Consider the following 18,151-nt stretch of genomic DNA (forward strand, 5'->3'; position numbering starts at 1 on the left):
ATTCAGCGAGGTGCAATATTTCTGTAAGTTTGTTTTTATAACATGGCACTCATGGTAACTTCAAAAACTATTGATATAAGCTAAAAATTTATCCTTCCTAGGACAGAAGCCTTCCCTTCTTTAACCGGTTCAGAGGTACAGCTGATGCATTTGAAAAAACACAAAGCTGCTGGAAACATCCGCGACTTTCCGCCATGAGACAAAAGTGTCAGTGATTCTGAGATCCTGTTAACTAAAACGATAGGGAAACAGAGACCCACACAGAAAGCAGGTTCCCAATGGCAAAAAGAAATCCTTTTCTGTGACACTGAAGAACCTGCAAGAACAGAAAATCCCCCCAAATCTGTTCAAAGACATAGTCAATCAGAAACATATAGAGCAGAGTATGGGGATAGTTCTCTGAAATGGCAAGTAACCTGTACTATAATAGAGATCTTCACTGTTTGACTTCTGTAAAGTCAATGGAAACATTAGTTTCAGTGTTGAGGTAAGATTTATTATATTAATGATGATAGATCTGTTAAGAGACTCAGGCATGGAGAGCACATTATAATTATTTATGTTTGGAATTATTTTGGTGAAAAATTAACAAAATCTATCTAAGCTTCCGAGATTTTATATATGCTGTACTCCTTAACACAGATGGTATTTGAGGATTTTGTAATACTGTTTTTATTTTTTAAGGATTAACCATGTTTTTGCTCACAAATAATAGTTGTTGTTTTCTTCAAAATAGCAGGTAAAGTTTCATATTCTCTGGAGAAATACACAAAACACTTTTTCAGAAAGTCGACACCATCTCCTATCACCTGAATCAGACTGAGGCCACATGCTGCCAACAGTTAGGTATCCTCTCAAAATAGCCGAATTTCTCTCATTCTTCCCAATCGCACAGAGACCACAGGCTATTCTTAGTAAAAATGTTCATTTTCAGCTGACACACACCGTGGCACCATGCCACATGTCATCCTCGCAGCATCAGAGTGCACCATCTGAAGGCTACCTGACTTTACTTTTATTGGGAACAAGCAGAAGTGTCAGGCTTTTAAAATAGGACTCCTGAGATTTTCAGTGCTATCTGAAACAATGAGAATAGCAGCTATTTTGTAAGCAACTTACTGTGTGTGTGTGTGTGTGTGTGGACAATTCTACGAATCAGACTCACCTGGCAGAATTTCCAGTTACAAAAATGAAAACAATGAAAAATACCACTTATTTTTCCTTTTTGACGGTCATTACTGCCCTAGGTTTATCCAATGATTAGAGTGAAGGGAAGTCATGGAACAAAGGGCTGAGGGGGTCACAGTGGAGAAAGGAATAAGAAGATAATGGGAAGAGGTGATAGAAAAGAAAAACTAATCAACGTGGTATATGCACAAAGGCATCTGAAAGGCAGAAAAGCCAGTATGGTTTTGAGGTGTCATGAAAACCAAGAGGCTAGGACATAATTTGGGCATAGTGTGCCACTTCAGTGATTCAGAACAGTCATAAACCCAGTTGATCTGACTGGAATATATCATCTATTAATATAACTGCTAAGCAGGTAAAACAGAGATTACTGGTTAAACCAATCTTTCAGTTAAAATGTAAATCAGATCCTTACATCAGCAGAACTATCACATGCTAATATCACAGCTAGAAGTACTGTGTGTAGATTGCATATGACTCTTTTCAAAGGAAAGACTTTCAAAAAACCCAAACATGTTGAGTGAATAACTCAAATGACCGAGGGTAAAATGTATGATGGGGACGTGATCCTAAACACAGACATCATAGACGTTGAGACTTCAAGATTTAGTGGAAAACACCCACTATCACAAAACTAGATAAAATAAGAACTGAGAGGCACTGAACGTTGTACATCAAACTAACAGACACTGGACCAGCCTGTCTGAGGGAAGCTCTGTGTGGATGGGCATGCAAACAAAGACACTAATCACAACTGCAAACAAGAAAGATCGTGTCTTAGGAATGGAAAGATTGACGCCAAGAACATTTCTGTTTAAGGCTCCCAAACAGAAGAGTTAGTCAGCAAAGAGAAATCCTTCCCGGTTGACATCAGTAGTTTTCTGGTCAGGTGAAGAATGTCTGTCTTTACAAGGCACTGGGAAACATGGATGTAGGGCACTGAGATTTGCATACCCTTCACTAACTTCAGATACTTAACTTTGGTGTCTAAATTATGATCTCTAGACCGCAAATAGCAGGAAATGGGCACCAGCAGAATGTAATCTGGGTTTTAGGTAGGCTGAACTGTGCTTTGGTCATGCCTATCTCTCTCCACTTTCTGTTCAAAGAGCCTACGGTAACACTATTGCTAACTTTAGCATTTCAATAAGGTGTCTAAAATTAGATGGGTTGAATCTAGGCTTTCACATTTGGAGATGCTGAGATCCCTGTAGGAGAGACTTTTCCTTGTTTCTTCTCTTTCTCTCTCCTTTTGTCCCCAGGCAAACTTTATTCTTCTTTAATTGAGCTGCTTCTTTTTTTTTTTTTTTGGTACAGGGTTAGAGAGAGAAAGAAAAGGTTAGTGAACAGACAGCACCAGAGCTGGAGCTTAAACATAAGGTTGTGTTTTGCAAACTTTTAGACCAGGAGGCAAAAGCAACATGGAAGGGAAGCAAGGCGGGTCGACTCCTCGAGTGACAGCTCTTCCAGCTCCTCACTTCTGCTAGGAGCAGCCACAACATTGTTCCACTTGTTGGTCCTCAGCAACACAAGGCAGAGGGTACACAGCAAATGAAAACGGAGGGTAACGCCATAACATTAAGATGTCAATAAATTCCCTTGATGAGAAACTTAATGCAGTTATTTCAATTAACAATCAAGGACAGAAAGCTCCTTCCAGTTTTGAAGGTACTTCTTGAAGTAGCATTTCTCTTTCACATCCTTTAGAAAAAAGAAAACTTTGTATATGTAACAGTATGGCTTGTTTGTTTTTACAAGAAAGGTTCTCAGAAAGGTTGCCTTTCTATTTGTTAGTTCCAGAACTAAAATAGGTTATATAATATCTGAAGCAGGCATCTGCCACCTTTTTCACTTATCTAAAAGGCCTCTCAATACGATAAATCAGAAGTAGATGTGCAAGTGATTTTGCCCTGAAAAGCCAAATGTTCCAAGAAATGCCAGCAAAAAAATCTAGAGCAATTTCCTGACCATTACCCTATTTTTCCACTCTTTTTGAAAATTTTTGAATCATGGTAATTAGTGGAGAGAGTGATGCTTACTGCAGAACTTGGAGAAAGCCAGGCAGCTACACAGCTTAAATTGGTATATACGTATAGAATGAACAGCAGAACTCTGTCACTGAGACTTTCAACAGCCCTTCGCTTAAAACGATGGAGAAGAGATCAGGAGCAGAGAGAGAAAACACTGATAAAGATGTTGAAAGAAAAGATAAAAGCTTTACAAAGATATACTGCTTCTTTTCTGTTTAAATGTGTTCACTGACTGAACAAAAATCAGTCATTGTCACTGTTTGGAGACAATATCTACCTATATCATGGGGTGGGCAGGGTTGAGCAATGTGGTAATTACAGCTCTACTTGATAGTGTGTATTCTTGAAAATAAAAACGCACATGATACACCAAAGCATCTAAAATGAGTAAGTTACATAAAATCCAGGTAATCTTTTAGTTAAAAAAGATGCAATGAAGTACTGCTTGATTTCTAAAAGCTCTTCTGTCATAAGAATCAACGTTTCACACATGGCAAAGGGTGTGTGTATGCCCGTAGTATTCAGGAAAGGTATTAGAGCCACAAGAGGGCACTCTCGTAATCTACAATTTGAATTTTTGCTGCCTAGATTTTTCATTTTTAATTAAAAGGAAAAATGACTGTTTTGCAGGATGAAGAGATCTTACTTGACACACTGAGACAAAAGATTTTTCTCCAAATTAAAGGCAGCTAACAATATCGACAATATTTTCAAATTATACCACATTAAGCAAACATTTTCTGTAAAATATAGTTTTGAAGTAAGCTTCAGTTAATTAGTAAATTCCATTTCTTTAGCTGAACATGAAACATGTAATTGACATTAAAAACTATTAATTGTTACTATTTGTGACATCTGAAATTTGTAATATTTTCAGTCAATGAGAGTGAAAGCTACCTCCAGCTGTATAGCTAGTGTTTTCTGTGGACATTAGGCATGGATGTGGTACCAAGCATATTACCTGAAGTCAAATACAATAAAGGCCCTTAATCAGAGCTTTTATATTTCTGGAATTATTTGGGGGAGGGGGGATGTCTGCTTTTTTTTTTTCTTTTTTTTTTTTTTTGGAGGAGTCATTCCCTTATATAGATTATGCATATTCAACATTGCAGGGTCACAAGCATTTTCCAACCTTCTCTCCTCTTCTTATGTTTCTGGGAAAAAAATCTCCACTCTCATCACCTTTTTCAGGTTAGGAGGGTAATCAGTTACTGGAAGCCCTTTGTAGCTAATGATTATGTCATTTATTCTACTGGCCACTGTAGGGGTATTGATAAATGGAGCACTCCTGAAGGTAAGGTTATTCTGAACACATCTTCCTGCCTGACACTTGTTATCTTTGTTGAACAGATGCCAAGTATACCTACTGCAAGCTGAATTACATGCTTTCTCTTTATTATGAGATACGACAATAAATCCATAAAAGCTACATTTGTAATATACTTTTAAAAAGGAAAAAAAAAAGTGGTAATTCTCTTCTAGGAATACTAAGAAAAAAGTTTAGACAAATTTGGCCTTTATTTCCTTTATGCAGAAGTGCTTCTCTAACAGCGAGCATTTTAAAAACATTTTAAGACAGAGAATTTAAACTCTGCAGTCATGGGATGTAGTTCATTTGGCTATTTCAATATATGAACATTAAAGTAGTGCTGAAACACACGGAGTCCTGGTAAATCCAAATGCCCCGGTTTTCATTATGGCTGCAAGTTAGTGCATGCCTAAAGGTACAGATATTACACACATTTCCTTAGAGACACAGATGCATTGCTAACTTATTAATTATAAAATGGACTTGTTGTTACTCAGTACTCTGCAAAGCTGCAAGGATATTTTATTAGTCACTAAAAACATTAGGACTATTTAAATCCTGAAATGCTCCATTTTTAATAAGTCACCCCATGACCTGACAGAAAAATTACAAAGATCATATAATAACCTCAAATAGGCCTTCCTGACATTCTATCTGCGCTCTTCATAAAGATGCTCTCTTTTTCAATATATATTTATTTTGAACAATTTTGTAGAGATTTCATTGCATTTAGGCCCTTGTCTGCCCAGAAATCTGCTTCACCTGTCTGTATATCATGAAAAGGAATTAAAATAGATTATGCAAAACTGAGCACTCAGTAGTTTAACAGATGTATTAGCAAACCTCATCAAAAGTTAAAAGAACTCAGCAATATAGCTGGCAAGATACTGCAAACAATTGAAGCAATCTCATGCTTGCATGAGTTTTTATTTTAAGAATTTTAGCTGGAAATTTCTTATATACAGTATGTATCTAATCTATGTAGGAGATAAAACATATCAGAGACATATCAGATCTAGGCATGAAACAGTTAACAGCAGTGCTCATGCCAAGGTTTTAATAAGGCTTAACAATAAAAAGCTTCAGTCCTCCACTTTCACTAGATTTTGTTGTTGTGGTTTTCCCTTGCTTAGGGCAATCCATCTGTTAATGTTGACTTGCAATATAGTTAAGCTCACACACATATAAAAAGCCTAGAACAGCTAAGCTAAGCAAGAGTAAGCTCAAATGCACGTTACAGAGGTAGAACAATTCATTTTAGGCAAAGATTAATATTTTGTGTGTGTGTGCAAGTGTCTGTGCGCGCACATGCACACATGCATGTATGAGTGCAAGCAGGATATTTCTTTCTTTAGGAAGGACTTTCAAAACACAAACTATAGGAGAGCAAGCTGTTCACTACAGTTTGCAATAACATGTTTAATTATTTACCCTCCGATTAGGTTTTGACAGCTATTTTGCATGCTATAATTTGTTTTGATTTACTGTTATTTTTTTTTTTTTAAATTCTGTTGCAGGTCTGGCAAAAAATATAATAAAACCACTATGACAGCAGTGATAAAGCTTAGTAAATATTCATTGTTAAAAACGGCTCTGCACTGTGACCAGTGCTGGTATTCTCACTGGGCCAAACTGGCCTTGTTTTCAATAAAACTGGAGAAGTATCCTTTCCCTTGAGCCCTGTTAGGCTGAGGCTGCAGTTGGAACTGTCATCTTCACACAAAAGCAAAGGGGTTGGGTTTTACAAACGCAAAGCCTAATTGGGAGATCTTCATGGCTGTACCCTTGACATTTATTAAAGCCTCATCAACAAAACAGGAAATAACCGTATTAATTAGCAGACCCGCATACAAACTACTATTTGTTGGGGTAAAAAGCAGATTCACTTTCTATAGTAAAGACGACCCTTCCCCCCTCCCCCCCCCCGCAATATTGTTATGAACCAATCATCAGAAAGGTCTTTCACTTCCAGAGTGAAGGAAACTTCTGTATTACATACAATGCTTTAAACTGAAAAATATTTTATAATATTTCAGGTAACTGTTAGTTGGCATTTATGTTTACTGTTTCCAAGCAGTGAAGAATGAAAAGCTCAATACATAGATCTAACATGAAGCAAAATGTAACATCAAATTCTTTATACAGACTTGTTATTTAAATTTTTTAGTATGGAAGAAGGAGCAATAAAGCGTAGAATCCTCTCTTGTATGGAAGTAAGAAGACCGCTCACTTTTGTTTGATCAGGTTTTTTTGAGGTAGTCAAGTACACTGATGTTGCAACTTAATTAATAGCCAGAGATAGTTTTAAATATTTATCGAAGTGCAAGAACTACTGTGTAATTGTTAGGATTGTCCTTATACTGCTACTAACAGTGATAGGCGCTATTTTAGAAAGCTGGGTGGAAAGATTCATCTGCAGGGTAGACAGTTACAGAAAAAAGATTACATCAGACAACAGCAGCAATCTATGAAATTCACTTGTTTTAAACTATATATGCGGTACGAGATCAAACATAGTCTCACTTATACACACACACACACTTGTGAATACCTCAATTTATATAAACATATACTTTAAAATCAGCACCTAGTACTTGAATTTCTTGCTTATTTCTTGCTTATTCGAATACTTAAAAGAACAAAAATAAGAGCAGCAAAAGCAGACTAATAGTTTTTAGAAATATCTTGCTTCGTTTGCTTTTGAGGAGGGAGGAAAAAGTGGGAACAGCATGAATGAGAGGTAAATGAAATTGTGCAAGACCAGAGTTCTCGGGCAGTAACCACAATTTGTTCTTTCCTGCCCACTGGGCTCATGTGACATTCAGGGCAAGAGCTGGGGAGATGACACAGGACACCGTTCGCAGCAGGGCAAAACATGGGGCCATTAGTAACACAGCCTGGCTAGTAAACACACTCTATGTATACACACATACATTCGCATACATACACACACAGACATACGTATATATTTACGTGCATATGTGTGTGTGTGTGTCATACACATAGATATGTATATTAAATTATGGTCTGACATGCACTCTTTCTGCCTTGTTTTCAAAAACAAAACACAACTGGTAGAAATAACAACAACAACATTAAAGGACATAGTATACAGCTGTATGAACATAGAACCATAAAAAGTTCAAGTGTTCTGTCAGAACACAGGCCTTCAGAAGAAGTATTAAATTGTACTGAGGTAAATTTTATTTTCTCCATACCTAGACTGCTGTACTAAGTGTAAATAAGGTGAAATAGCAGGCAGGACTACCAAGAAGTAAATTAGTAAATCACTGCAGATTTCTTCAATAAACGCAGCCTATGAAAATTCACTTGACTATAAGATGCGTACCTGTATCATATTTACATAGATACATAAAATTGTAGATTCATCTACACTAATTTGTGTATGTTGTTTTATAATGCATTAAAAGCTTTTCAGTGTCTCAAGCTCCCAAATTATATTGGTGAGGGAAAAAAGTTGCTATATATTAAAATGACAGTCATCTGTTAGTTATCTCTATATTTTAAGAACCTACTCATGTTATCAATGTTAAAGTTGTACACTCATACATTTAGAATTGTATATCTTCTCTCCTGACACTCAGTGAAGAGAATCTATTTTATGCAGGTTCTTTGAATAGAGGTATCATATTTGTCTGTCTGAAAATATACTGAGAGCACATAATACACTTCATCACTGGCTGAAATGAAAATGTGTACAAAGTAAAACCTGCCTATAGAATTAAAGCAGAAAGTTCCTGTATTATTTATAATCCTTGACCTTAATACTAACATACAATTTCAACGGTATTTAACAAATCAATAATCTGCATCAATTTTATGCTAAATCTCACAAACTTTATATTTATAATGGGCAAAAAAATAAACTGAATATATTACTTAGAGAATTCAGATTTTTATCATGCAATACCTAAAGTAAAAAATTGAATGTTATTTCTCTACTCACTTCTTATCTGGGGAGGACATATGCATTAAAAATCCATATATAAACATTCATTACATGTATTAAAAACATGCAATAACAATATAACATATAAAGTATAATAAAGTACATGGTATAATGTGCACATATAAAGGTATTTATTGCCAGTAAAAAGATACTATAAAAGCTATTTATTGGTATCTTTGGAATAAAATTGCCAAAATGAACATGCAGATATTAAAACACTTGCCGAAGTTGAGACACTACACCTGTTACTGCAAGTCAGAACTATTAAAAGAACTGAGAAAAAAAGGACAAGAGACTGACACCATATTAACTAGCTGACTTATTAATAAAATAATAAATGATAACTATCTGAGCAATGTTAAAGGCCATCTGACTCCTAAATCAATTTATTATAAATACAATATTAATGTGACCCACCATAAGAAACTAAAATAGATAGCTTAATATAGATGTATGAATATAGCAGAATTTGGTGGGAGAAGCCTTTATTAAAAGCAGTATTTAAGACTGAATTAAATCTCCTATCTATACTAATAAATTTCTCTAATGGGAATCCATAAAATGATGCATTATGTTGAGTAAGTTTTTCAGTACATCAGTCCTTCAATACTTCTAGCTATCATTGTATTTTTACATCAGATATTTTGAGCCATTAATAAAACTCAGTTTTGTCTCAGAATTTTAATTACTGTTCAAATAAGACTCTAAAGTGATTTCTTTGTGCAGACATTTTTCTAGCAATCCATCTGCTTTCTGTATCCCTATTTTTTCCCTCTCAATGGGAATGAAATATGAATAGCCGTTTTTTCTTCTTTCAAGCACTGTACTATGACAGCAGTATTGCTGTAAAAATAAAAAAATAACTTTTTATCATACTATCCAAACACAGACAGTAAAATAATCTTAAACAGATTCACTGACGCATTACTGTAAGTGGAAAACATTTTCCTCACATGTATGTGAATAAGAACAGAAGTTTCAGGTGTCTTACCTGCGCAAGTCTTCGTTTTTCTGAGTTTCCTCTTTTCTCATTATGCAATGTGTAGACAGGAGCACTCTGTACTGCACCAGAGCTGCAAGTTCCAGACTCTTCCTCACTCTCCTACACAACAAAACAGATATAAATTCCTTTATTTATAATCATTACCTGCAAATGTATCCTCTATATTATGCATGCAAAAAGCATTAAAAATTATCTTGCCATAATCTATTACTGTCATGAAAATACCATCTGTAGGAAGAAAAATCAATTTTAGCTTTTCAAGTTTTCAAGTTAGCTTTTCAAGAAGTTCACTTAGAAGAATATTTATTATCAAGGATATAAGCTGAATTATCAACATCGCCTTTTAAAAGATGAATTGTTAAAATGTCTAGGAGATGTTTTTGGAAGTTTCCTTAAAATAGAATAAAATATACTTAGAAAAGGTTCCTTCTCTGTACAGAAAAATCTTAAGTGGAACAAAATTTCCAGTAGGAAAAGCAGCTGTAAAATGCCTAAAATATCTTTTCTGCTATTTCTGCAACATTACTTTTGCAAAATGAAACTATTTCTCCATTTTTAAATATTGGCATTGTACATGTATCTTACGAAACCAAAACAGACAACTACACCTTCTGAATTACACTGTACTGCAAGACTCTCCTATCTTAAATTCTCAGCTTGAAGCAAAGACTTCAATTGTGATATCAAAGCAATCAACTTTATGAAAACATACATCCTGTTAATGTATCTTTGAAGACCTCTGTTGTTCTATGATAAAATATGCAAACAATAAAGAGATTTTTCAGTGGATGCATAGAATGACAGATAGTTGCCAGAGGGCTCGTTATGAAAAATGTATTGCTGAACAAAGGGCTAAGCATATTTCAAAAGTCATTAAAAACACAAATCTCATGTGATTTGTAAAGTATAAGCTTCAAACTGATAAAAGCAGCAAGGTAACTAAAAAGTGTACTACATACCTTGTGTTTTAACTTACTCTTCACTTCTTTTATTCCTTGTCTTGCGTGATTTTTTGCCTAGAAAATTAAAGGGCATAAGTAGCTTTGTAAGAAACTGACTGTATTCACAGAACATGCTTCATGAGGCTGTATTTAATTTTTCTTGTTTTACACTTGGTGATATAAAGAAGGACAAAGACCTTTATCACTAATTTCACATGTGCTATGTAATTCATGCTTTGTCAGAATATTTAAGGGTTTTTTTTCAGTACCTGCATGCCAGTGTTGTGAAAATATACATACTCACAAATTCTCCAATATTACTGAAGACAGGCAAAAATGGTCTTTTACATCACTCCTTTATCTGAAATGGTCCTTTAAATTTGAAAGGGTATTTTAGCAGTAAGGCATGTTGGAAAAACGTTAAGATTTTCAAGATGACTGCTACAGTGTTCCAGTCTGGCAGCTTGCAGGGCAACATCAATCTTAAGAGAAATGAAGTGATTTCTTATGCAGATGGAGATTTTGCCCAGTGTTGCTGAACAGCATAGTGCTGCTATTTAGAGGAAAATTCTGTATGTATTAAAATAGGCAGCCACGGATCACTGCTGCATAGAAAACAAACCCAAGAATGTTCTTCAATAGAGAGATGAATTATCAATACAGAATAGCATGTACTTGTACTACTAAGAAAGTAATATATATATTTTTTTCTATCTGGAAAAAAAGAAATTAATCCTAACAGAAAAGGGGGTATTTTTCTCATATGAATATGGTTAATTCAGAAAAAAAGTAGGGAGGTTTTCAAGGTAGTCTTGAAAAGGATCATTTTATATCATTTTATACTTAAGAACATAAATAGGTAGAATCCACATATTTTTCTATGTTTTTCTATACCTGGAATTCAGAAAAAGAAAACTATTTTCTTGATTCAAGAGGTCAAAGAGTCTTTTTGATCCTTAAATCATACATCTATAAGCTCAATAACAGCACAATGGGGTGCCATGTAGCAGATGCTAACCTGTGAGTCACTTTAAACTTTCCAGATCACTCACACACTCAGCATTTGGATGTATTTTGGAGTGCTTTGTTCTAACTCTGAGAAATGGTACCAATCACATTATTTACTCAAGACTATGAAACAGTTATCCAGTAATTAAGAAATGCATATTTCATATCTCAAATAAAAGGCTCCATAAAGGGCAAGAACATAAGAAATTAAACGGGCTATAAATGAGAATACCTTAAACATATACAGAGCCTCACCAAAGTTACCAGTGTTTCTTGGCATATAAAGAAGTTCACTTACAAGAATATTTATTATCAAGGACACAATTATCAAAATAGAAAGTTGGGATAAGATTATGTAACCACAGTCTAAACTAGTGCAAACTGAAGAATAATTTCAGATAACCTGTTAATCAACCATTTTTTAAATTATAAATGAGTTCATGAATATGAAGTGTATTTATTTACCTGTTTCTCTCTTCATGATTGCTGTGTTCTTCAACGGATGTAAAATTAAAAATTCTCTTTGAAAACTTTGCTTAACATGCACTAGCTTAGTCTGATGTACTGATTTATTCAGGACTACTTATTATGCATCAGACTAGTGAAACACTTGGAAAAGCAAAGGACAAAGCCAAAAGTCTTTTCCCACATATTCAAAAATCCAACCTTAAATTAGTTCTCATTTCTTTTTAAACTATTCTATGTTGTTTTTCCATACTGGATAATACCTGTTAATTTCACATGCTTTATTGGTTAGACAGTCTTTTAAAACAAGATTTTATACGCTCAAAGGTATAAGCATTAAATACAGTTAAATGTGAGTATTTTAATATCATTTTTACAACAGTAGAGGATAGAAAACACTCACTGCACATGGTACCGATGCCTTCCCATCTATTTTCAATAGTGCAGCACTTAGTGCCAAAGCAAAACTGCATCTAAGCCACGACTCCATTTGTCTTGCAAGAACTGAATATCATTAATAAAAAGATTCTCTACACCATCTTAGCACTATATAATAATTTACATTTGCAAAACATTACATTTACACTCAAGTTAATTTTACAATAGCAGAGTTGTGTTAAGGGATCTTAGTGTAAATTAGAATTACTATTTTCAGAGTCCATATTTTAATTATCTCACCAGTTTAGGAAAAGTATTCAGCTGTGTATCAACTATATAAACAATACTCAGATAAGCGCCTTGTGTGTACTATGACTGAAACAAAAATTGCATACTGATGCTTTGAAAATATTTATTGTTATGCACAAGCTATCAGGAAGATTCTAAATCAAATCTAAATTCTAGCACTCTATTAGAACATGAATGAAGCTAAAAATGTTCTACAGGCTGAAATGTTCTGAAATACATTTATAAAATGCTTAGGCTTTCTAGTATTTAGGAAGAATCAGAGGTTGTAGGAAGTTAAGGCAGTTTTATGTATTAATTATTTGAAATTGATGATCTTACAAATTTATATGCTGTTTTCACAGCCGGAGTGGCTTTGGTCATTGCTGTGTTGATCAGTGCACCGCCTTTCTGAAATATACAAAAAACCCATATTTTAATAACTCCTGGTTTATGTTGAAAATGTTAAGACAACAGCAAGGAAAACTGAACAATGTGCTGTAAAGAAATAGCAATCTTCCTTTTAAATTGGTAAGAATTACCACAGCTGTGTTTCCTCTACAACCTACTGTCTACAGCTGCACAAGGGTTACAGTATGTCATTATCATAGCTGACATACTTATCAATGCATTCTAACATAATGATGTATTTTCATTCTTCATTCTTTGTTACTATTTCAAAATCAATTCAGAAGTTACAGCTATTCTTCATGTGTTCTTATCATATATTTTATGTAACTTAAAAAATACTTTGACCTGACAGAAATAACTGTATCTCATTTAATCACACAAGAATTCTGTTAATTGAAATAATATATTTTACTAACCCTGCAGAATAACAAGGTTATACAAAGGGCCTTCTGTTAGTCAAACAGCACAAAACCATACTAACCAAATTGCTGTTTACTAGAAGTGATAAACGTTGTATCAAATCTTACTGTCACACCAATTCACAGTTACGGAATGTAACATGATACTGAATACAGTGAAATACTTGATGGCACAGACAGAAAAACATTGTTTGTTTTGGCATTTGTTTTGTGGATGGGAGGGGGTTTTTTTAAAACAAAATTATTGATTTACCAAATACACATACCAGTACAAATACAGAATGTACTTTGATTATATTTTCCTTACAGATGAATAAGCTTATATCATTACATCAATATAAAGAACAGGACAAAAATGTAAAATCAGAATGCTCAGTATACAATTTTTTTTTTGCAGAAATGAATTGCTTAACCAACAATATGTTTATACCTTTACTGTATGCATCCACTGCTGATAAGATCTTGAATTTCCTGAGATAAAAATGTAAAAGAAAACAGAATCAAACATACATTTAACATTTTTCATGTTTCAGCCCTCCTCACAATCTGCATAAAAAATTCCCTTAGAGGATTATTCATTAATTGCATTCTTCCCAGATAGACAAGGAACGCTAAAGATAGGAATATGTGTACATTAAGAAAAAAAAAAAGCATATGTTTTATTTCTCATTTTCCATTTTCTTTTCAAAAGCATATCTTTTCACCACACAGTTTTAATACCAATTGAGGTATAAAGAGAAATTAAAACTACAATAAGATAGCATACTGCTAAAAATTCTAAAAAGAAAATCACCAACTTGAAGGAAAGAGTAATATATAATGAACTGCATTCAAGCATAATGATCCCACTGGGTAAACTTTCAAGTAAGAAAATGACATGGACTGCAGATGGTACCACCTAAAAGAAAAAGGACTAGAGAAAAGACTAAGGATTATGGCATCACTATATTTCTCTGGTGTAGGGAAAATCATTGTAAGTTATTAACTGCATCTACTTTCTTTCACAAAGAGAGAACTCTAAGAGGCCAGTGATATCTACTGGCTTAGTGCTACTAAAGCATTACTGAGGACTATTGCCTCACTAAGCTGGCCATAAAGGATAGGGTTAAATTTTACTGATTGGTTGAGGAAGAAATGAACATTATTTTCCTAAGGTGCTTCACCTGGACAACAAAGACTGGTTCCCTGATCTCTGGAAAAGTTTTGGAGAAGATTAATCATTGAATACTCTGACACTGTGAGCTGTTACCAACCATGGATGAAAAGTTCCAAATGAGACATTCAAGGTGACAAGAATGAAGAATTTGAGAGAATTTATCAATTTTACAAGCACCATACTGATATATCCTTGACAATTCAGAGTTTTAACAGGAGGTTTCAAAAATTCTTTAACTCTGTAATAAATCAATTAACGAAGGCCTAGGTAGAATCATCTCATTGACTAGGGGAAAGCCAAAACACAACCAAATCTCCTTCTCACAGAACATCTCTGAGAACTAACTGGATTATTGTAAAAGGTATTCCCAAGTTTCCCAGCGAGTGGAAAAGACTGGGCTGTTTGGACTTGTACCAGGCAGCAAACACTTTCACTTAAAACCTGATTGCCACCCATGTCACTAAATTCTTTACAAGCAATTTTGAGACAGCCAAACTCTCAGGAATGATGGTGCAAGTGAAAGCAAAGCCAGCTTAGGAAAGACTGAAAATGATGCCATTATGATCATATCTCCAGTAAGAATGTCAATGAGCAATCTAAAGCAAAAATAGCTAATTATTTACTTCCTCAGTAGTCTGGCTCCCTGGAATTACTAGAGAATGTAGCATGCAAACAACATGTAACAAGGTGAACTGTAACCATTACTAATGTGTTAATGAAGTGAATTCAATGAACTGTAAGTACTTTCTCTAATTTGACATTTCATAACTTTAAATTCCTATTAACAATATTCATACATCATCTGGCCTGTGGAGTCCTTAGCAATGGCTCTTCCCACACCTGAGCATCCTCTTTCAGGGCCCATGACTTAAGCAATGTCTAGAGATAGTTAAGTGAGATCACAGAAGATGACTGAGTTTATCCAGCTTCTAGTTGGGTGGAGAGACTTAGAGAAGGCAGTAAATAAAGCAGATAAATATTCACCTAAAATACGAAACTATGAAAATGCAACACCAGCACTGCATATGCTGAGCTATAGTTAAAATTCCTGAAAATCAAGCATGAAAATGCTGACTCCTTAAAATAAATTATTACTAAGCAAGAGAGTCAAAGGCTTTTTCACTTCTTCACTGTTCAATCAATATATTGATTAATCAATATATTCCACAATAAATTTGTATTATAAAACAATAAAACATCACAATATTCTTGTACTGAAAATTACGTAAAAGTCTTCAGAACTAATATTTACTTCCACAGGATAATTCATGTCACAGAAAATGAGAATTTGTGAAAAAGTGCAAGGATAAAGCAGGGCTGACAACTTTTGTTTCATACATAGTCAGACGGAAATAAAATTTGAGTACTTAATTGAAAACAAAACTGATTTATAAAAAAAAATCTAAGCTTTATTTTTAAATTTCTGGTTTAATTTTCTTTACTAGTTTAGTTGCGCTTGCATATGTGGGAAAACGCAAATTAGAAAAGAGATTACTTCAAGAAACACTTTCCATTTGATTCAGCAATATGAAATTATATTCTCTATTCTTTAGAATATATTCACCTGTCTTTTTAACAGCTTATAGCTTACTCTAACTTTCTGTGACTTTTCTGAAAGCAGGTTTCACCTGCTTTTTTTTAAAACCTTGGACCACATGATAAATTTGATGGGATTTAACTCTGAAAAGAGATCATAGTTCTACCCCATTAGCATCACAAAATGTCACCTTCAATTGCATACATACTGTTAGCCCTACACTTCATAATGATAATGAGACAGCAGTTATGTAAATAGTGAATATGTGCCCTAAGCAATTTGTCCACAACCTGGCAATATACAGCTTGTCTGACTTGAAAAGTAAGTCCCCTCTACAATCTAACACAGCACTGCTACTGAAGCTGCACGTTCCCTCCTGAGCATACCCAGGTGAGACACGGTTCACAAGCTATCAGTGCACAGCCAAGAAACAAACTTTATCTAAGTTCCAGTGCAGTTTTATTGCAGCCTCTTGACCTCCCAACTGCAGCAAGCAGAAGAACTCCAAGCACTGACATCGCCTATCTGAATAATGGATGCTCAAGGCCTAACGGCTATTTATAGAGCAGCATGAGTTACCCTAAGAAAAGGCCCAAAAGAAGTAAATCTCTGTGTAAGTAACGACACCTTAATCAAGAAAAAAAACAAATTATGCGCCAGATCACAGCACAGGACATGGAGGGCAGGAGAAGGGAGTAAAAACCCTAAACAAAAGGACTTATATATATATATACACACTCTGAGTTCAAAAGGGTACTTCACCGAAGGTGTGGTAGTAGCTGCACACCCCGGATGATTCCTCTGTGTGGATGAAATCCTCTCCTGTGTAGATATGCTCACTTAAGAGTAGTCTTGCAGAGGAAAACTGTCTGAAGATGCCACATGCAGCTCAGCAGATTGGGTCAAATCACTGAACCTCCATTTATAGAGAAAGCTTCTACACTACCCTCAAGATTGACCATCAAATAGTATTTGTGCTGTGTCCTTCTTATCTTGATAGTAAATATGATTCTTCAAATAACAATATAACTGTAACTAACATCTAACAGGAAACCGCTCAATAATCCTACAAGCCATCAGAATTAGATCTAGCAGGCACTCTTCTATATGGGTTGACTTTGTAGGTTAACTAACGTGAAAAGCAATAAACAATTGCCAGTGAATATAACTGAAGGAAATAACACAAAAGGAATAATACTTTTATTTAGGAAGAAAGTAATTTTTTCAGTATTTCTTCTCAGAGGGTAATCAAAGGTTCAATTATTTTTTTCCTTTTATAGTAGCACATTTGCTGGAGATAGCTACATTTCTCTAAAAATTCAGGAAATCACTCTGACTTTGCACTGCAGAAATAATTAAATGTGAAAAAAGTTAGAAATGTTTTTGGAAAACAGATAACTTAGTATCTATAAGGAATTAGCATAAATCTTGAAATTATTTTAAAAATATTGTTTACCCAGAATTTATCAAATAATATAAACATGTAGTTAAAGAGTTAATGAATTTATTGATATTTCACCATATCTTGAAATCTAAGTATTATTTTACCAGATTAAAACAACGTTTCTTCATTCAGTGTACTGACATAACTAGATACATATGGTTATGTGTCCCAGCAGCTAAAACCTTTCCAAAAACAAATCGAAACACTGAAACAGAAATAAGATTAATTGCTATTACAATTTATAGGACATCCTGAGGACATCATCATGTTGAACCACTCCCAGAGAAGAAACATCAATGAGTACAAACACTCAAATTAATTCTGTACCTCCACAAAAGCCTCCTACTGTGATTTCTTCTTCAAAAGCGTCAGAGAACCCCCTTCCTGCATTTAATTTTGATAGTCGACCATCAATAAACTGAAATAAAAAAAAAGTCATGCTTTGTTGGCCCTTCTATTGCTTTACAATGTTATAGTTATTAAGTGTGTACATTATAACAAAACATGCACATTCAAGATAATATATGACATAAGGATAATATATTGCTTTGAGATGGATTTTGCAAGAGTGGATGCAACTACAAGCAGTGAAAGTGTCAGAATACTG

General features: G+C 34.4%; 1 protein-coding gene across 2 annotated transcripts in view; it reads right to left on the reverse strand.

The window, feature by feature from the left end:
* DENND1B (DENN domain containing 1B) overlaps positions 1-18,151 on the reverse strand; it is a 179,664-nt gene that overhangs the window by 15,761 nt on the left and 145,752 nt on the right. For both annotated transcript variants that reach the window (XM_067300776.1, XM_067300775.1), the window contains 5 exons: positions 17,872-17,962; positions 13,838-13,878; positions 12,920-12,988; positions 10,460-10,516; positions 9,489-9,599 (listed from right to left, as the gene is read on the reverse strand). In XM_067300776.1, the coding sequence (XP_067156877.1) occupies positions 9,489-9,599; positions 10,460-10,516; positions 12,920-12,988; positions 13,838-13,878; positions 17,872-17,962 (369 nt within the window). The remainder of the gene's footprint in view (positions 1-9,488; positions 9,600-10,459; positions 10,517-12,919; positions 12,989-13,837; positions 13,879-17,871; positions 17,963-18,151) is intronic.

Source organism: Apteryx mantelli, chromosome 8, assembly GCF_036417845.1.
Source record: "Apteryx mantelli isolate bAptMan1 chromosome 8, bAptMan1.hap1, whole genome shotgun sequence".
Classification (NCBI taxonomy): domain Eukaryota; kingdom Metazoa; phylum Chordata; class Aves; order Apterygiformes; family Apterygidae; genus Apteryx; species Apteryx mantelli.